The following is a 20,627-nucleotide window of genomic DNA, read 5'->3' on the forward strand; positions in this document are numbered from 1 at the left end:
AGATTAGTTTCTTTTGATGAGTTTGACAGTACATTCTCTGAATGTAGAGGGATGGCAGATTGATGTACATGGCCAGACAGCAAGACGATAATGCAACGTGCAAAACAATTTGCAAGCAAAGAAGTAGCATACATAGCACAATCACGTCCGGTTTATATTTCCGCGGTTTGTAGACTAAGGCCCAGCAAGAACAGCTAGAGATACATCGAATGTACTGCAAACATATAGATTAGCAGCTCTGCACCTAACAAAATTTTGCAAAATTCAACCTCCGCATCTGCAAAGGGTTTGATTCCTTATCTATACTACAGAGCTCAATGTGTCCTACTTCTGATACAAATCTCAAGCAACAACAAATATGAGCACCGGACACCTCAACCCTGCACTGCTCTGCCCCAAGACTCCGTATCTGCTTCACTTTCAAGACACAAGATGTACTTTCTTGCCGTCCACGTTGAATTTCCTGCTCCCCTGAAGCTGCAGGACACAATGAGATGGAACAGAAATCAACACTGAGAAGCAAAATAACCATTCCTCAATCGAAAAAGAGCAACGATGCAACTAATGTTACTGACAGCTTATGATACATCAGCAAATAACCATAGTAGCTAATGCCTAAATAGTAAATACTGTTTAGAGAAACAGACAGCAAGAGTTGGCTCCTTTACATTTTTTGGCAGGATAGATATTCAATGCAACTGATCATGTGTAGAGATATATATGTGCATACCTTCTTCTTCAGAAACAACATAGCTTCACGTCTACAAGAGAAGCTGGAGAATACAGCATTTGAACGTTCTTCGACAGCTACCTTAAGATCCTTCAATTTCATCGACTGAGATGGGGCCTGGAAAGAAAAAATAGTCAGTAGCCATCATATACCAGACCACAGCACATTAAGTACTCACAGAGAAGACAGACTATACCTCACGAAGTATTCTTTTGCAAAGTTTCTTGACCTTGGTTTTGGATTTAATGTCCGCGTGCAATACTTTATCTGTATTCTTCTCTGTGTCAATCAATTCAACAGTAGTGGCAGGTTGTTCCTCATTGTCATCTTCTTCAATTTCTGAATATTCATCGGATTGGGCTGAACTATCTTCATCACTATCACCAAATGAAGTTTTATTTCCCTTCCAACGATGGCCAGCAATTTTCATTGGCAGGCCCTTGATGCCAAGACCCTGCTTGCCTGAAGTAGCTTTATCCTGCAGCAAAACACCATGCAGATATTAAGAATTCAGGTACATTTAATTGTTTTAAAGAACATGTCTGTTATGTAATCATGCGCACAATTATCAGCATAATAAACTAACATCTAGGTTTGTTCATCAAGTAAAAATGGCATAATGTAATCTCTGCGGAGTGAAATGAATTGATAATTTTGCTTAAGAGGTAGTTGAAACTTGAAAGACTGTAAAATCACATCTTGAGTGCACTCAGCATTGTCAACATCACATCTCCTCCAAATTCAAAAACTTAAATAGCAAGATCGCTTTCAAACATTACTGATAATCTGTGTACAGCGCATCATACCAACCTGAACAAGGTTGTACAGATTTTCTTGATCTTCCTCCGCAAATGTCTGGCGGACATTAGAAGGATCTTTTCGTGAAGATTTTCTTTTACGAGATGTTGCTCCAAGAAACCCTCCTGACACAAATCCAAATTTGTGGCCCCACCAGTTTACATCTTCAGCTTGGGATACTGCACCAGCAAAAAGTTCACAAAGCAAGTTACTAAAACCTCGATGAAATTAGTAGTTTAGCACACAATGAAGAGAAGGTACAAATGTAAGAGGACAACAAGCATGCATTTTTTTCCTTATTCAGCAGCGCTAGATGTAGATACAGTACCTATTTGTTCTAATAAGCACGAGACTACAATATAGCAAACAAAACATAAAATCATAGTAATATACCTATTTGTTCTAATAAGCACAAGACTACAACATAGCAAACAAAACATAAAATCATAGTAATATCTATTACATGCTAAGTAGACAATCTAAAATTCCCAGGTGTAATTTTTGGAAGCAGGAAAGGGTGAGCCTGACTATTGTACTTGTACTTCCGGTTTAAAAGAACAAAAAAATCGCATAACCAACCTGATTTCATTTCAAGAACTCAAATTTCAATACCTAATGTGCATGCCATGGCATATTTAGATCACTGTTTGTTTAACTCCTAGAATGTAGTCCTAGCATTGTACTAAAAGTAAGGCACCTCAGATCAATAAGGAAATAACAGGCCAAAAGCTTGTGCAACATAGTTAAGCCAGGGGGGAAAACAGCTGGTGAAATTGAAAACCATATAACGGCTTAGTGCTGACCAGCATCTGGGCAGATGATAGGATCAGGTTCATCCAAGCATGTAGATTCAACTTTCTGATCCACTTGGCAATTATCTTCATTTTTGCGTACCTGTGCCAAGACAAGTTGCTTTAGAGATCCAAACAAGGCAAATTATCTAATAATCTCTTCATGAGAATTGTAGCTTAAGTTTCAAATGCTCGCAGTGAAATCCAGCAGAGTAGCAGTTATCACTCTTAACAAATGAGACTTAAGACACGCAAACAGTTCAAGAAATAAATGATCATAGATGACAACCAGATTATTTAAGAAAGAAATAACCACATATAAAGAAATCACTCACAAGTATGCCTTGAAGATCTATTGCTGAATAAGAACTCACACTTTTCCCCCTCTCTCTTTTCTTGTATCTGAAAAAAAAGGGATATCATGTAGGAAAGAATGAAATAAGTTGAGGAATCAAAATCTTTAGGATTAGGTTCAGACCAACCTTCCTTGAGGTCGAGTAACTTTAGTAACTTCATCATTTGCTGGTTTGTCTTTCTTGGGTGTGCTGTCAGGCGAATCACTTACAGCTGCAGTTTCTGGGGGACAAAAAGAGTAGAGGGTATAATTAATAAGAAGTTAAGATCATTACAAAATGAGAAATAAAACCAATATGCAAGATATACCTTCTTGAATAGGATTAGCTGATTGCTACTCTTGCGGAGAGAAATAACCACAAAATCACAAGAAAAAGATGAGAACAGTTATTAGACATTGTAAACCGAAATTTAGTCAGTGCAGCTGAAATGGTGATTTTTATGTGCCGTACCACTTTCAGTTTCTTCAGTATGTTGTCAAATTGGGTGGTATCATATACCCATTTGTCACGAGGATTATCTACACCAACACCTGCACAAATATCAGAGTCATGCATCAACAAACTCAGCTGTGGCCATTTAGGAAGAAAACTTCTTTGTTGAGTGACCCTTTGGCATTTCTGGAAGAAGAGAGCAGACCTAGAGTATCCTGCTTGTTTTTCACCCTAACATGACCCTTTATGCCCTGTTTGTCTTTGCCAAGGCCTTCACCTTCTTCCCATCCCTAAAACAGTATTATTCATAGCACGATCAGTATATATTCTGAATTAAGTTGGAAGCAGAGCACAGCTTGGAAAAAGCAACCAAATTACAGAAAGCACAGTTCATCCGTTCATCCTAGGGATTATTTGCATCGTACCGCTAACGAATTGTTCATGGCTCAAGCTGTAATATGATTACGATCACCTTAATCCACATGCCAATAGAAAAATTGCACAAGAACGGGACTGGATCGCGTACCATTTGTTTCATGAGGCGGAAGGCGGCGGACTGCCGCGCGATCCCTACGTAGCATGTGGACGCCTCCGGTGCAGCCATGGCGCCTGCGCTGCGTGGGGTCGTCGCGGCGTTCGCCGCCGCCGGGATGGTGCCGCGCTCTCCTGGGTTGCCGGAGGGGGGGCGGAGAGGGAAACCCTAGTGGGGCGAGGGAAAGCGTTTTGAGGCCGTGTCTTTTGCCTGGAGATCCGTGCTCGGCGGAGTTGGTGAGGAACGGGCCACCGCGCAACAACGGGCGGGAAGGGGTTAATGGACCGAGCCTTTTGGTCGGTTTTGCGAAGTTGGGTCTGCTTTTCTTTTCTGGGCCTATTCCGTCGGCCTAGTGTGCTGTCACACAATCAAACCGTGGTGCCCTGCCCACCCACCGCCGCGTAGGGAAGGGCCTAATGGGCTTGCCTTTCGTCAGCCTCTGTTGGTTCTTCTTTTCTGGAGCCTAGGGGGAAGTTCCAATTTTCACCCTCCTCCAAATATATGCAACTATAAAACCGGATGGGGAGGACATCCAACTGGAAAATAGTCTTTAGGTAGTTTCAAGGGTGATTTTGCATTTTTATATTAAATTTAAAAGCTTTGATTTAGTAAAAAAAATTATAACTAATTCATTTCAAATCCAAAAATTATGAATTTGGTACCAAAATTTTTTTAAAAATGTAGGCTATTTGTTGGCATTCTATTTGGAGTTATTCGCATCATATTTGCTACTATTTCTAGTATTTTATTTCTCGTAATAAAACACAAGGAACATGGAACATGAACAACTAAGATTCAAATAATGCCAAATAGAACACCAACAGATGTGTTACATTTTCTGAAAAAATTTTGCACCAATTTGATATTTTTATCTAATTTGAAATGAATTAGTTATGAATTTTTTAATTCAACCTAAACTTTTAAAATTTCTAGAAAATGCAAAACCGCTCTTGAAACCACCCAAATGGTCAAATTTAGTTTTGACAGTTGGATGTACCTCCGTGTTCGTTTTTGTAGTTGCGGGTTGAAAATTAGACTTGTGTTATAGGTGAAGGGTGAAAATTGGACTTTCCTCATTTGGTAACGATCGGTCCAGTGATAGTTGGGATAATTCCATGTATGCCATTGCAATTTTCAATAATTTAAAAAGTTCCCCCACCTGTCAGTGACACAATCGATAGCAAATTTCCAATTCTCAAAAATTGTAATGGTGTGAATCCAACTATGATAGTTTGTCTTGGGCGAACACCCCGGACAGTGAGCACGACGCAACTGATGTTAGAAAAAGGCAATCGATGTAAGGTCAGACACTTCAGCTGAATTCTAGTTTTCTTGGTAACAATCTCAAATGAACTCTCTCTCTCTCTCTCTCTCTCTGTTCTCTCAACTTGTGCCTGTGGTGCTCCACTGTTCTTACGTAATTCACCACTAAACAGATGCGTGCACGGTAGAGGTGACCTCGACTAAAGTTAAAGACCGGAAAATTTGCAAAGATTTACGGGGTCCTTTGTCCCAAACCCTGTCAACGAGGTAGGCGATCGTCCACTTATACGAAGGCCTGAATTTTCAGTGATTCTTCACCAGTTCACCTGCACGGCTGCACCTTGTTCAAGAGGCCGTAGTCTGCAGGTGACTGTCAGTGCCATGGCCGGACTCGGGCCTCGGGGACAGTGGCCGTTCAAGATCTGTATGACATGCGGTCCGCCATGACCGGCTGCTCTTGCATGTTGTAGACTGAATGAAAGTTTAGTCTTTCAGAGTTCCGAACATGCCCGGTTTCGTGATGGAAAAGATCATCGATGCGCCGCCCACGCATCAGTTCAGTTGATCGACTAACCGAGGAAAATATCTTCTCGTTTGCCACATCAGCGAGATAATACGTGCGTCCCAATCATCGGTCGCAAAATTTTCCTCACTCGATCATGGCTTTCGTGATCCCCTGCATCTGCACACAGACCGTAGCCATATGAGGAAAACTGCGCGTGGCAACGTGGAGCCTTCAGCTGCGACCTCCCGTGTCCCGTCCCGCACTCATGTACATGTCCCATCCAACAATAATCCATGATCCATGTCATCCACCATCCGAGAGCGGCCAGAGCACCACTACTCACTAGGGCTCGCTCCTGTCACCGGCCAGCCACACCCCCGCGCGTCACCGTCGCCACCATGAAGAAGGCCACTCGCACTCACACCTCGCTTTCGCTCCGGCCGCTCGCCACCGCCATCACCCTGCAGCGCATGCATCAGTCACCAGGTGTCCGGACGACAGAGCTCGGCAGTGCGCGACCCCCGCCCCGGCCGCGCCCGCGTCGACGTCGTCGTCGTGCCTCCTTGTATATTCGCCATGAGGGAGGTGTGGCCGTCGGCAAGTGCGATCGGTAGTGGGGCGGCAGACCACCAAAATAGGCGACGCTGGACAGCGCAGGGCTCCTGTGCTGACACGTATATACGTCGAGGAATGCGTTCTGAGAGCGCACGACGGTAAAAGAATACTTGAGTGCCGGACTAGATAGCGTTGGTCAATAGATTTCCTTTTTAGACGCGATGCTACATTGGGTCAATGGCAGGAGATCGAAGCTTTCCTTACGCGGAGGATTGGAGGAAGAACTATACAAATACAGAGAAGGGTGACACTGTGGAAGAGGACAGGGGAGTCGACAGGAGAAGCGACGCCGGGCATGGGCTTCATATGGCTGCAGGTCGGCGCGGTGCTAGTGGCCGTGGGCTCGCGCGCGCGGCCGCGGGGCGCATGCAGTGGTGCGCGCGGGGACAGGCTCCCCGTTCCCGCCACGTGGTGCGGCGCGGCCGCCGCCCCGGCCATGTGCGCGCGCTGTCCTTTTCCACTGCCGCGGTGGCTAGGCTGCCTGCACCTACCACCCCTAGCCGGAAGGGTGGCCCTTGCCCCCGGGACACGCCGCTCTCCAATGGCCCTCGCCGGGCGGCCGAGAACCCGAGCCCCAAGCGCAGCCGCCGCGGACGACAGGTCGACAGCGACGCACGCAATCGCTAACCTCATGACTCAGGCACGCCATCAAGAATTCAATTGAATTAAATCTTCCACTCACAGGGAAGAGAATCACGAATAATGCCACTCCTAACAGATAACACTACCAGTCGGGTCGAGTCGAGGAAGGAAAGAAAGATGCCTCTGCCTTTCATTCCCTTCCTAAAATACGGAGCAGAGCTGGCCGTAAAAGGCAGGGGAGGTGAGTCAGCTCGCATCGCGTGCCGTCTCGGCGTCCCCTCCTCCTCGCTCGCTCGCGCCATCCTTCCTATCCTAGTATAAATAAAAGGCAGCCGCGGCCGCTCCGGCCGGCGCTCGTCCCGGATTTCCATGCCCGCGAGCTGTTGACCTCGCTGCCCGCCAGCGCCAACGACGACGACGACTCCGGCCCACTTGTTTGCCCTCCGCACATCCCGTGCGCCGAGGCCCCGACCGCACGGTCATCCACGCGCCCAAAACTAGTCGGCCCGGCGCAGAACCAGCGATCCCTGTCGAGCCGCTGTCCGTGTCCGCTTCTTCACTCACTGGTAACCGCCTGCGAACAGCCAGCCATGGCCGTCGCGAGGCTGGTGGCGGCGGCTCCATTCCCTGTGGCCGCGTCGCGCGTCCGGGCGGCCCGTCCGGCCGCGTCCCGCGCGGCGCCGCGGCTGGCGTTCGCGCCCCTCGCGGTGCGCGCGGCGGCCCGATGCGCCGTGCCCGCGCGCGCGCGCGTGGTGGCGGACGACGACGAGGCCGCCGTCGGCGGCACCGGCGGCGAGGAGGAGGCGGACGCCGGCGAAGCGGACACGGAGGCGGAGGCCGCGCGGCTGGCGGTGGCGGCGCGCGCGGCGCGGAAGCAGTCGGAGCGGCGGACGTACCTGGTGGCGGCGGTGATGTCCAGCCTCGGGATCACGTCCATGGCCGCCGCTGCCGTCTATTACCGCTTCGCCTGGCAAATGGAGGTATGTTACGCGTGTGCCCGCCGGCGCGATTCGTTCGCCGCCGCCGTCTCGATTTCCGTGCCGATCGCTGACGAACGGGAATGCTTGGTCAGGGAGGCGAGATCCCGGTGACGGAGATGGTGGGCACCTTCGCGCTTTCGGTGGGCGCCGCGGTAAGTGACGACTGCTTCCGTTGAGCCACGCGGCGCGCCTGCCGCATTTTGCTTTGCTATGATGCTATCGTTCGATGGATTTTTCGTTGATGGCGCGCACCGTTCAGGTCGGGATGGAGTTCTGGGCGCGGTGGGCGCACCGTGCGCTGTGGCACGCCTCGCTGTGGGACATGCACGAGTCCCACCACCGGCCGCGCGACGGGCCCTTCGAGCTCAACGACGTCTTCGCCATCGTCAACGCCGTGCCGGCCATGTCCCTCCTGGCCTACGGCTTCTTCAACCGGGGCCTCGTCCCTGGTCTCTGCTTCGGCGCGGTGAGTCAAACGCCTTTCCCACCCTCGGTTCCTATCCTATCCTATCTTCCTCGCTCGGGGACGGGTCGGGGTCCCCCAGAAACATTACAATTTGACCAAGCGTGTTGAACGTGGTAGTATTAGGTATCAATCGAATATCATTAGCGCATCATCACATCCACATCCACGGCCGGCCGGCAGCCGCCCCGGTGAAATGGTTCAACGGTCAAAAAGCAGAGAGAGAGAGAGAGAGTGAGTTCTTTGTAAAAACACTCTGCAAGATTTTCCCCTGGAATTATCACCAGACAAGGAAAAGAATTATCACCAAAGCTGTTTCTGCTGTCGGGTCAAGGAAAGGCATCGTCCAACGGTCACACCTAACGCGCGCATGCGGGCCGCCCGCCACGAATTGATCTCCACCTAGCTCCACGGCTATACCTGACGTGCCCGTGTGCGTTTGCAGGGGCTGGGGATCACGCTGTTCGGGATGGCGTACATGTTCGTGCACGACGGCCTCGTCCACCGCCGCTTCCCCGTGGGGCCCATCGAGAACGTGCCCTACTTCCGCCGTGTCGCCGCCGCCCATCAGGTCCGCTCCTGTCCTAAACCCAACCGCACAGACAGTCTCTCCGGTTTTTCACCTGCCGGGATCTGGCTCTTAGCTGCTGCTACTCTGTGGGTGCTTGCAGATACACCACATGGACAAGTTCCAGGGCGTGCCCTACGGCCTCTTCCTCGGCCCCAAGGTTACTTTGGACTCAGCTCTGATTCATCATTCGTAACATCAGTTTGATCATGCAGATTTCAAATTGACCTTTGGCAACTAACTTCATTGTCTATGAACAATGTCTGCAGGAGCTGAAGGAGGTGGGAGGGACTGAGGAGCTGGAGAAGGAGATCAAGAAGAGGATCAAGAGGAAAGGGACCTTAGATGCCATCCAATAAGACCTGCTTTGCTACATACCTGAAGAAGCAGCGCATTTCGCTGTTTTTTTGCATCTTCGGCTTTCACATTAGATCTTTCGCATCTCCTAGTGCTTCGATGTAGCCCTTATATATACCACTAGTGTGTGTATTGTCTCCTTTCTGTCAATAGAAGAGCAGAGGAATAACCTAGTTACAGGTGGCAGCTCATGCATGATTCTTCTTGATTGGGACGGGACGGTGGAGCCGTGGAGCACACTGCTGCTCTGCTGCTGGGGGTTTCAGGCTTACCACTGCTGATCGTGTAGTGTCCTCTGTATGGATTGTACAGCAGCGATGTCCGGCCGCTGACAGTGGCCCTCCTTTTTCGTGTCTTGTTAAAACAACAGTGGCATTACGTATTTTCTCTTTGCTGCACTGAAAAATTCTCACGCCGACATTCACCGCACTCCTCTTCCTTCTGTCTCGTGTGTTCCTCAGGAAACATGTGTTCTACCGGGGTTCATAAAGATTGACAGTTACTAGTATTGACATTGTTAACGGTCAGGTCGTGCCGGATCTTGTATCAGCAAAGGCCCACCACATGGGACCGGTGGTCGTGGCATTGTTGGCGATCGCCAGAACAGTGAGCGTGCTGTTTGCTGCCCCCCGGTGGAACAGGGGCACAGCCGCACAGGGCAGGTGATCAGCACTGAGCTGACAGAGGAGCTGATGATACAGTTGGGGGTTGGCGCTGGGAGTGACTATGGATACCTGCGTGTAATCTTCCTCTGTTATTTAAAAAGTTCATGCTGTTTTATGAGCTCCTTTCAGGGAATTCTCTAATGTATAGTGTACTAGACTTATTTACTCACTTATGCCGTTATTTAAAAAGTAGTAACTGAATCCAGTTAATTAACATGCTATTTGAAGTAGTTCAATGCCACACATGAGATTAATTCTTTATTCATTTGTCTTCCATGGTAAGATAAGCTTCTTTATTATTGTAGGCAATGATTTTATTCCTGGTTTGAACGCTATGGCCATCTGACCATCTATATCTTAGTTCCATTTCTCCTTAAGGTGTTTTGTTTGCATGTAGCTATCCTAGCTCAAAGTGCAACCTAACAAAATTAGAATTACACTGTTCCAACTGCATGTATACTGTATTGGTGGTGTATTACTGAGCTTTTAGCAAAAGTGAAACTTGTCATCTCAGTACTGATATTATCTATCTCCAATTCTATTCTTCTCATACCGCTTTCAAAGAAAAATGGCTGTTTAATCATAGCAGCAACATGGTCGGAATATGACAAAAAGATCTTACTCTACCATATTAACAATTCAGATAATATGTTGTGTGATCATTTTGATGTGCAATACGACCAATGTGGCTTAGGCATTTGAAAATTAAAACAGAAAGAAAGAAAGAAAAGAAAAGAAAAATACAACAACTATTTTTTAAAAAACAATAAGGACATACTTCTAGGTATACCGCGGGCTCACTCCACAGATTGGCGCGCCAAGGATTTTCTAGTCAAAAGAAGAAAATGGTGGAGAGCAAATTGGGATGATAAATCTCTAGAGATGGAAAACAAGAACAGCTGCCTTGGTAGTTGGTACGGCCCATTCTGAGCTAACGGTCACAACCTACAAGGGCGAAAGTCTCTCGCACCGCGCGGTGGTCTGGTGGATCGGAGTCGAATCCACCGGCGGCCAGTTAGGGTTTGTGGTTTGTCCCAATGGCGAGCTGCTCCGCTCCGGCCACCGCCGCCACTCCCTACTTCCCGCCGGCGCTAATCCCCAAGGTCGCGAGGCGGCTTACGAGCCTCCAGGATTTCTTCGCCCTCCGTGCCAGCTGCCGCGCATACCGCGCCGCCCTCCCGCTCACCCCGTCCAAGTGTCCAACCTCGCCTCCCAGGCGCCGCTCCTCCTCCTCGTCCCCGACCGGGACCGGACCACCGAACCGCCTATCCTGTTCCACCCCACCTCTTCGCCGCGGCCTCCGCTTCCGCCTCCCTGGTACGCGGCAAGACAGCAGCAGCCACGTCGTCTCCCTCGGCTGCCGCGTCGTCATCCGCGACTACCTGAGGGATCTCAACCGTCGCGAGCTCCGCATGGTCCACCTCCTTACTGGCGAGCAAACCCGCCTCCCCAGCCCCGTGGTCGGCTTCAACCACTTCGTCCTCTCCGGCGACCTCCTTGTCACCTGGGGACTTTGGCGACACCATCAGGTTCTGCCGCCTCGGCGCCGCTGATTGGAGCGTGGCTACAATCAGGGCCCCCTACTACCTTGAGGATATGATCTGCGTGAACGGCACCATCTACGCGCTGGTTTCGACAGGTCACTGGTACGATAGGCCAGGTTACGCATCAGTTCCTCTGTCAGTTCAGTGCTGATCGTCTCATTTAAGAAACCGGATGCTGGTTGGCACATCAATATCAGCATACGCATGTGACCAGGATCATCCTCGTGATACTCTTTTGCCTTTTCAATGCGGAACATGGGACGAGATCGCCTTGATCCGATCGTTGGCGCTGTCACACTGTCAGAGTTTGCGGCTGATTGTCGGTCCACCTTGTTCGCATTTCTTTAAGCCACACTTCGGTAGAGACTATCTCAAGCCCCTCCACTTTCAGTCCCATTTGGGTTCACCGAATAAAGTTTAGTTCATCGAATGTTTAGATACTAATTAGGAGTATTAAATATAGACTAATTACAAAATCAATTGCACAGATGGAGGCTAATTCGCGAGACGAATCTATTAAGCTTAATTAGTTAATGATTTGACAATGTGATGCTACAGTAAACATGTGCTAATCATGAATTAATTAGGCTTAATAGATTCATCTCAAGAATCAGTCTCCATCTATGTAATTAGTTTTATAATTAACTCATGTTTAGTTCTCCTAATTAGTCTTCGAAGATTTGATGTAATATGGACTGAAATTTAGCTTAAGGATCCAAACACCTCCTCAGTTTGCTACATGGTATAAGGAAGCCACACTTCGTAGAACTGTCCATTTAGGAAAGCATATACATATCGTTGTATTCTAGTAACAATTTACAATCTGGTTACACCTTGTAGATGGTAACAACCTGTAAGATGGAATCCACAATCTACAGACCGAACCCAATTTTTCCTAGAGATTTGCTAGCGGTTTTCAGTTTCAAAAACATTTGCTAGCGATTTGTACGGGCAAACAAAGGAAAAAAAAAAGAGGAAAGAAACGAGCAGCACTGTACGGGCCACGGATTGTCCAGCAATTTGTCGGCCAGATGGGCCGCCTTTGAGTCTAGATGTAATGTATACCAGGCCTTAATGGACCTTACTTCTCCTACAGCTTAATGGGGCCTTAGATGTACTACAATGGGCCCCAAACAGAGCATCAGTGGAAAACGAGAGCCCAGTGTTGCCAGTTTGCCACACTGCTGGATAGCGGCGGCAAGTGCCTGGCAGCCAGCGCCTTATCCAGCATCCATCTTCCTCATCCATGGCATAAAGCCGCGCCCGCCTCGCTCGGCTCCGCCTCCGCGCACCCCGCTCCAATGGCCGCTACGGCTGTGACCCTGCCCTCCTCGGGCGTCCCCTTCCCCGTCTCCAACACCGCCGCACGGCGCTGTTTGCTTCTCCCCTCCGCTCCTTCCCGCCGAGCTCTCCGCGTCGTCGCCTCCGCGGCCACGGAGGCGCCGCCGAAGCCGACCCCGCCGCCGACCTCGCCCTCCGGCATCGTGCTCGTCGACCCCTCCGAGGCCCAGAGGGTGCACCGGCTCAAGGCCGTCTACGACCAGAAGGTTGTCCCGCTCATCACCGAGGAGTTCGGCTACACAAATGTCCACCAGGTGCTCGACGCTACTCCTCACCGTAGAAACCAGAAACGGCAGCCATTTAGCGCTTAACTAGGCTGGTTCATCGCTTCGGTTTCCTTGATTGAATTTTGAGGTGTGTATGGGGGGTGGGTGGTTCGACTAGGTGCCCAAACTTGAGAAGATTGTGGTGAACTGCGGTCTGGGCGCGGACGCGGGGAACAACAAGGGGCTGGAGTCCGCCATGAAGGACCTCGCCAATATCACTGGCCAGTGGCCCGTCAAGACCAAGGCCAAGAAGTCCGTGGCCAGCTTCAAGATCCGTGAGGGAAACACCATCGGTATCGCAGTCACCCTCCGTGGCAGGGTGAGCCCCATTGTTCTTTTGACCTCCTTCAAATTGACGTTCACAATTGACAGGTTTGCATATGAAATTAGAAACTTGTGGCAATTAGAAACCTAGAATTTCAGTATAATCTGCTGTACTAGTGAAAATTGTTAGCTTGATTAATTTGGTGTCCTTGGCTGTAGATAATGTACAATTTCCTGGATAGGCTCATCAACCTTGGGCTTCCTAGAACAATGGACTTTCTCGGTGTCAACCCCAACAGCTTTGATGGCCACGGCAACTACAGTCTTGGTCTCCGTGATCAGGGCGTGTTCCCGGAGATCCCCTACGAGGTGGGTGGGAAGAAGAACGGTATGGATGTGTGCATCGTCACCAGCGCCAAGACGGACAACGAGGCCCTCAGGCTGCTCACCCTCCTCGGCATGCCGTTCTCGGAGAACATCAAGTCGGACATGGTGATCCGGAAGAAGAGGTTGAAGCGCCACCACTTCTTGAGCAAGGGCAAGGGCAAGGGAGGAAGAAAGTGAGGAGAGGATCCCATGGTTTGGCACAGTGAGCTATCTGCTCAGCTTGTTAATTGTAATCTTTTTGCAGGTTTTGGTTTAGAAATTTGATGTTGTTGTCTATCAATTCTGTAACTGTTGTACTTAAAAGGTCAGAAATCTGAATGCAAAAGCTTTGCTTTGGTCATGTACGTTTTCAGAGTTTCTGGTGCCATGATTAGTGCTCACTGGTATAGCCTCTACGAAGGCTTACACTACTGCCAAGCATGAGAAATGGAAACGATGTGTAAATGCATAGCCACACGCAAATAAGAACAATATTTTGATAGAACTATATTATTTCAGCTGCATTTCTCTCACACACTTGACACTGGTTCTCTAGACTATCACTGAGCTACTAATCTCTTTTGGCAACCTACCATTAATAGGTACACTTGGGCAATTCGTGCGGGCCGATGATGAGCTCTTCCTCCGGGAAGGCGCACGGTTTGCCTTCCGCCCCGAGCTCCGGGCACGGCTTGGGCGTCACGTCGTAGGTCACCCCCTTGACGTCGGTGCAGTTCCATTGCAGCTTCTTGGCGTCCGGGGCGAGCCGCGCCGTCACGTTGGATATGCAGATGCCGGTGTAGGGGTCGTTGGGGATGCCCTCCATCCTGCCGGCCATGGTCACGTTCTCGGCGAACACGTCGCTGTAGTTGATGCCGGTGACCTCGGGCATGGCGTTTGGGTCGGAGGAGTTGTCCGGGTGCTGGCCGTAGTTGCCGGTCATCCAGAACACCCACTTCATGGTGTGGAGGCTGAGGCCGCGCACGAAGATGTCCTTGACGAAGCCGCCCCTTCCCACGCCGGACTTGACCCTGACGGCGGACTCCGTGTTGATGGCGATGTTGTCCTCAGCGCGCACGTCGCGGATGCCGCCAGACATCTCGCTGCCCAGCGCGATCATGGCGCTCGTGGGGGAGATGCAGGTGAGCCTCCTGATGATGATGTGCTGGCTCGGCATGTTGAACTTGATGCCGTACTCGTCCCAGCCGCTCTTCACGGCGATGCAGTCATCGCCGGAGACGATGTAGCAGTCCTCGATCTTGACATGCGAGGAAGAATCTGCACAGACGACGCAAGATCACACCACGTTTTCAGGGCATATGATGCTCTCGTAGGCACAGAGGGCAACACTGAAGAGAATGCAATTGCAAACTGATATACCTGGGTCAATGCCGTCAGTATTTGGCGAATGCACCGGCGCGAGAATGGTGACGCCACTGATCGTCACATTACTGTGCACAACAAAGACAGATAAGGAAAATGCACCATCGAATTACCATGTCAGACAGAGCTACTGAGGTGGGACTTCAGAGTTTAGATCCATACGTGCAGTAGGTAGGGTGGAGGTTCCATGACGGCGAGTCGACGAAGGTGACATTAGAGATGATGATGTTGTTAGAGTAGAGGAGCTCAAGGAGGTAGCCACGGGTGAACTGGAGCTCCTTGGCGTGGTACTTGTCCCACCAGACTTGCCCCTGCCCGTTGATAGTCCCATTTTTACCTGAAATGTTCAGTTGTTGCTTCCAACCAGATTTCCACAGCTACTACCTGATATTGATATGACGAGTAGCAGCAGAGATTTACCTGTGATTATGACGTCGGTAAGATTGGATCCTGCAATGAAATTGCTGTATCTTGGACCTGGCTCGTCCCTTCCTCTCCCATACGATGGCAGGGGAGCTATAAGGGGCCAGTCTTTCATGTCCTGAAGAACATAGACGAACAGCTTCACTAGATGAATGAAAATGGTACGAGGAAGATGAACAGCTGATAATTGCAGAACAAATTCAACCAGCATGTCTAGTACTAATCATTCAAAACATCCAAGTGGTTTCAGTTGATTACCAGAGTATTCTTTTACTTTTTTAAAAAAAGGAACATCATACTTCAAATCGTAAAACAGTGTTTTCTCTTTGCTTTCAGTTTCACAAGTCAAAATTGGCAGGCCATCAAAACAGATCAATACCAAAACTGCTCGACCCATCTCTATCAATGGTCCATGTTAAGCAACTGCTTGATCAAAAGCTGCACTACAAATATTCAATAGCTACCAACTGTTCCTTTCGGTATTGCAATTGCAACAACTGCCAAGTACATAGTCGGGTTTCAATCAAAGCCCAACCGAGTCCTTGGGTACATATTTATGCGCCCCCCTGACACAGAGAAAGTAATTACTGCCCCTTTTTCTGAAACTTATTGTATTATTGATCAATGATACACCACTAAAAGTTCCATTGTCCTTCTTATGCAGGCCACAGTAAAATTTTCCATACGTCTTGTTCAGAAAAGAGGACACATTGAGGCCTTCTTTTCTGAAACGGTCTTGGATTCTGAATCAAATGATACACTACAATCGTTTGCCAGCATTCTTTTTTGGTGCAGATTTGCAGGCTATGGCTTCTGCCCTACTACTGCTCCATCACATGGAACCATGGTATTCATGAATGGAAATTACACTTGAATCTATCTGAAGATTCAAGAGCATAAGGACACCGCGCATGCACAGATGATGGCAGCGGCTTGCTTAGAAAAGACGGGTTCAGGGCCCCAAGCCAAAAGCCATTGTCCCTAGCGAAAAAGAGACCGACATACAGGACCTGTCCCGTGAAAGCCATGTGAGCGGTGTTCCAGGGCCCCACATGTCATGCTATTAAATTGCTGCGTGATCACGAGCCCTAATGCGCCATTACGCGGGCAGTTCCTCGGCTAAGCACGGCCGTAATCACGGTTCACGGAAGGAGAAGGGAGCCGAGAAGATGGCGAGAGAAGAGGATGGGTTCTCTTCTGACCTGGGACGCGAGGATCTCGGCGCCCTCGTCGAGGTAGAGGGTGAAGTGGCTGGTGAGGTTGAAGGGCCCCGTGAGCCATTTCCCCGGGGGCACCACCAGCGCCGCCCCGCCGTCACGCGCGCGCTCGGACAGGTCCGCCACCGCCTTGGCGAACGCCGCCGTGTTGAGCCTCTTCCCGTCCCCGACCGCGCCGTACTCCGTGACCTTCGCCACGTGCTTCCGGCACCCAGCCGCCGACGCGCCGGCGCACGCCGCCAGCAGCGCCGCCGCGCACAGAGCCACCGCCACGGCCGCCTGAAGGAACCAAGAATGCCGCTTGATCAGTGACCAAACCAACGAAGAACGAACCCCCAAAACATCACAATGATTGATCGAAAGAAACGAAGGTAGAGAAGAATTACAGGACGCGGAATTCTTCTCGTCGCCATTGTGGGCTCGCGAGCGCAGGATGCGTTTCCCCTCCCCAAGCGAATTAGGTGGTCACTGCGAAAACGGTGGAGTTTATATCGAGCCGAGCATGAGGCCGAGACCGGCGGGAGGTTAATTACGGGTCTGCCCTTGCTCCTGCCTTTTTAATTTCACGAACGCTCCCGCAGCGACAAACTTGCAGAGCCGCTAGACGTGGCGAGGGTTGATGAACCCGAGCGCAGTGGCTGCGCGCGCGGGCCTGGTTCATGCCGTGGACGCTTCGCGTGGCCCGGTGCTTGGCTCTCAAGGTAGTGGACCTGTTTCATCCAAGATTCTCCGAGGCACGGTGTGAATGAATGAGATCGCGGTGGATTGGGGGCCTCGTGATCAGGTGCCTTGCAAGGCGAAGTGAGAAGAGAGCATCGATGAGCAACGCAGCCACGCAGTGGGACGCGCCGTGAGCAAGGTGAGGAGTGCAAGCCATCTTGTCTTGCGAAATGTTTCCGGTTTGCTTTCGATGTGATGATGATATCTTGCCTTTCTTTGGTTTGTGCAATAAGTGAGAGAATTCGAGCACTTGTCATGTATAGAGGGTGTAGGCGTGTAGCAAATTGATCTAGATTCGTTTCATGCAGCTAGCGTGTGTGATTTTTTTTTGAGTTAACAAGAGTATCTTATTAGAACATGGAAAGGGATATGCTAGGTTTATTTGGATCCCGTTTTGTTTTGTTGATGAGCTAATACTATATTTTGAAAGATATAAAAGTCCAATATATCTATACTATAAGAAAGGAGAGAATTTTGAAAATAATTCTCACCGGACTTAAATTCCTCATCTCTCGTGGAGGATCCACCTGAGGATGAAAAGGTTGGACGAAAGGTAGCAGGATGAAAATTTTCGATGAAGGAAAATGTTTCCGCCGAAATCCATTTCTCACCTCTCGCGTCTCACCCGCCTGCGCGTACCCACCCCGATCCTGTCCGCCAGTCCCGCGCGTGTCCTCCACCCGAAAATCCTCCTTTCCTTCTCTTCTCTCCCATCTCTTCTTTCCTCCCCGCATCGCACGCCACCTCTCAAATCCCAATCTGCGCCGCCTCCACACGAGATGGATATGGCGTGCCCTGGTGGAGTCTACGCCAGTCCCACACCTTCTGCCGCCCACTCTAGAGGCCAGACGGTGGATATGGTGTGCCCTGGTGGAGACGACGCTCGGCGCGACGAGAAGCTGCAGCAGCCCCGTGAAACTGCTGCGGAGTCCTGTGGGCGGCGGCTATGGAGGACACGCAGCGCCCTCTGCTCCCTCAGGTACGATCGCTGCCGACGACAACAGCCCACCCCGATGAGCGGCAGCGCCCGCACACCGGACCATCCCCGCCCCCAACGTTCCCGGAACATTGCTGGCAACTTCTTGGCATTCACTGGAACACGCACCTTAATTTCTTTGACATGTTGATTTCAGCCAAATTATATGGAAGCATTCATAATTGGGGCACGGCAAATTTGGAAGCAAAGGAACAATCTCATCTGTGAAAGAAATCAGCCTAGCTTGCAATATTGGAAACAGCATTTCATTGATGAAAGTCTACTACAAGCTCATAGATTCAGTGAAGATAGAAGAGCGGCTTTCCTTAGTTGGACAGACCTCCTGTAGAGATTATCAGCTCTTTCCTCTGGCTTTGATCTTTTGGTTTTTTTAGTTGTGTACAACCCTCTCCTCTCTCTCTGCTCTCTCACTACTTTGGCAGTTTGTACAGTTTTCTTTTTAGTTCTTTTGGTTTCAATAAAATCCTAAACAGCTGGGGCCTCCCTCACTGTATATACGTCAAAAAAAGAAGAAGTTGATTTCGTTTCAGAAATAAGGAGTTAATGATGCAGCTGCCTCAGATTGAAAATCCGCAAAGCAACTTACAAGATCTTCTACAAGTTTTGAAGCTAAGGATCAAAATTGATTGTGGCATATATAATCAGTTAAATAAATTCCATACTTTCTCATTGTTACAGTATCCCTTTTCTCACTCCATGATCTAATTTTCATAGCTTTTGTCATCTTCCAGGTTTGGCATTGCTGTGAATTTTAATATTTCAGACATATTACATTGTGTGCAAAATATTTTGGATATATTACACTTATGAAACTGACAATTGAATTCATGATTTTGAAGGTGAGGTGGAACAATTGACTTGCAATGCTCTTTGCTATAGCATTACTACTGCATGTACATATTCAGAGATTTATTTGCATGAAGAATTTGGAAAACTGAGGCTCTGTTTGTAATGTGTATACCATTTTGATTATAGCAACTGAAATCATGATTGATTATTGTCATTTGAGCACCAGAGCATCTATGGCCTAAACAAATCAATTATTGGTTGATTGATTCCCATGACCCAATTTTAGTAAGTTGCTGATTGGGGATACTGTTGTGGATGTGACATGTTAATTCATGGATTGTTATTGTGCCTTGACTCCCTAAGCTAGAAACTTGTTTTGATAATGAAATCGGTGTTAAATTGATGAGTTCCTGAAGTTAGTGTGTGATTGCAAATTGATTTGTGACGTTAGAAGAGCTGAGTTAGGATGTATAATCTAGATTATCCTTAACGCCATAAAAGGTTAGTTTGCCTGGTTGAGAAGAATAAGGTTTCATTTTCTGTATAACCGGAATCGTGATGGCTCAATGTGATGTCTCTGATCATTCATATTTGTTTAATTGCTGTCATAAATGATTATATTGGAGGAACATAATAATGAGATCGTAAACTTCATCTGAATTTTAGTGGGGAAGGGCAGCCAGGGAGCAGCAAGGGTGTCGCAAGTGGCAGCCGGCGAGGACCTAGTGGCCAGAGAGGTGCTTCAGCTAGCAACACCTATTGTACTTTCGGGAAAATTGGATTTATGCCATCAAAAGATTTAGATTTTGGAAACATACCGTTAAAAGATTAATCTTTGGAAAAATAGCATTGAAAGGTTGTCAGCAGTACAGCACAAGAGCTCTAGGCCTCACCTGCTGCCTCCCTCTCCCTATGACACTTGGACCCCACTCGTCATCCCTAACCTGCAGCGCCGCCGACGAACCGCCCTCAATCGACGCCCAGGGGCAGCATGCCCCTCTTCTTGCTCAGCAGGCCCAGTACCTCCCGCCTGTGAAGGAGCACACCACGTTGAAGGACCCCACGAAGCCTATGTGCCGGCGCTGAATGCTAGCTTCCCCCTCGTCGTCTAAGGTCCACGCCGGGATGAACAACACCAGCAGCTTGGGGTCCAATGCAGCGGCGGCCTCACCTGCTCCACCTGCGCTGGCCCGGCGCCAAGAACATGGCGGCATCGCACGCGCTCAGCGCGTCCGGCGCCTCTGAGCCCACGTCACTACGGGACACAGAAAAATTGCCGAGTGCCAGGGGCACTCGGCGAAGGGCAAAATACACTCGGCGAACCGTTTGCCGAGTGTAACACTCGGCAAACGGCACACGACAAATTTTGAGTCGGCAAACACGGATTTGCCGAGTGTTTTGTGTCGCACACTCGGCAAAGTCTTTGCCGAGTGGCTAGAAAACACTTGGCATCCAATTTTTAAAAAAAATAAAAAAAAATTCATGTTCCGCCGCCGCCGCCACCACCGGCCGCCGGCTCCGCTAGCACCACCACCACCGGCCGCCACCACCGCCAGCTCCGCCAGCACCACCTCCCATGTCGCCATCACCACCGACTACCACCAGCACACCCCCACGCCGCCGCAGATCTGGAGAGGGCCCCGGCGCCGCCGGATCCGCTGGCGAGGGTGGGGGAGGGGC

The 20,627-nt window shown here is 49.5% G+C and overlaps 4 protein-coding genes and 1 long non-coding RNA gene across 5 annotated transcripts; 3 read left to right on the forward strand and 2 right to left on the reverse strand.

Annotated features, from left to right (window-relative positions):
- Positions 1-88: 88 nt before the first annotated feature.
- LOC101769619 (PIN2/TERF1-interacting telomerase inhibitor 1) lies at positions 89-3,814 on the reverse strand. The gene is made up of 11 exons (XM_004985843.4): positions 3,634-3,814; positions 3,313-3,397; positions 3,126-3,205; positions 2,983-3,007; positions 2,802-2,895; positions 2,655-2,721; positions 2,332-2,422; positions 1,541-1,707; positions 927-1,208; positions 731-847; positions 89-477 (listed from the first exon to the last, which is right to left on the reverse strand). The coding sequence occupies exons 1-11, from the start codon at positions 3,709-3,711 to the stop codon at positions 421-423; spliced, it is 1,143 nt and encodes a 380-aa protein (XP_004985900.1). The 5' UTR covers positions 3,712-3,814; the 3' UTR covers positions 89-420.
- Positions 3,815-6,766: 2,952 nt separating this feature from the next.
- LOC101770294 (beta-carotene 3-hydroxylase, chloroplastic) lies at positions 6,767-9,353 on the forward strand. The gene is made up of 6 exons (XM_004985844.3): positions 6,767-7,584; positions 7,677-7,736; positions 7,844-8,050; positions 8,493-8,618; positions 8,719-8,775; positions 8,885-9,353. The coding sequence occupies exons 1-6, from the start codon at positions 7,195-7,197 to the stop codon at positions 8,972-8,974; spliced, it is 930 nt and encodes a 309-aa protein (XP_004985901.1). The 5' UTR covers positions 6,767-7,194; the 3' UTR covers positions 8,975-9,353.
- A 3,034-nt stretch (positions 9,354-12,387) lies between these two features.
- On the forward strand, positions 12,388-13,779 carry LOC101771094 (50S ribosomal protein L5, chloroplastic). Its single transcript, XM_004985846.3, has 3 exons — positions 12,388-12,776; positions 12,907-13,107; positions 13,272-13,779. Exons 1-3 carry the CDS (start codon positions 12,483-12,485, stop codon positions 13,614-13,616), a joined length of 840 nt encoding a protein of 279 aa, XP_004985903.1. The 5' UTR covers positions 12,388-12,482; the 3' UTR covers positions 13,617-13,779.
- Positions 13,780-13,863: 84 nt separating this feature from the next.
- On the reverse strand, positions 13,864-16,987 carry LOC101770700 (probable polygalacturonase). The gene is made up of 6 exons (XM_004985845.4): positions 16,828-16,987; positions 16,427-16,720; positions 15,222-15,342; positions 14,964-15,138; positions 14,799-14,869; positions 13,864-14,696 (listed from the first exon to the last, which is right to left on the reverse strand). Exons 1-6 carry the CDS (start codon positions 16,852-16,854, stop codon positions 14,014-14,016), a joined length of 1,371 nt encoding a protein of 456 aa, XP_004985902.1. The 5' UTR covers positions 16,855-16,987; the 3' UTR covers positions 13,864-14,013.
- Positions 16,988-17,749: 762 nt separating this feature from the next.
- LOC111255801 lies at positions 17,750-18,819 on the forward strand. Its single transcript, XR_002675768.1, has 2 exons — positions 17,750-18,140; positions 18,295-18,819. It is a non-coding gene; the product is annotated as an uncharacterized LOC111255801 (long non-coding RNA).
- Positions 18,820-20,627: the final 1,808 nt, after the last annotated feature.

Source organism: Setaria italica, chromosome IX (genome assembly GCF_000263155.2).
Source record: "Setaria italica strain Yugu1 chromosome IX, Setaria_italica_v2.0, whole genome shotgun sequence".
Classification (NCBI taxonomy): Eukaryota; Viridiplantae; Streptophyta; class Magnoliopsida; order Poales; family Poaceae; genus Setaria; species Setaria italica.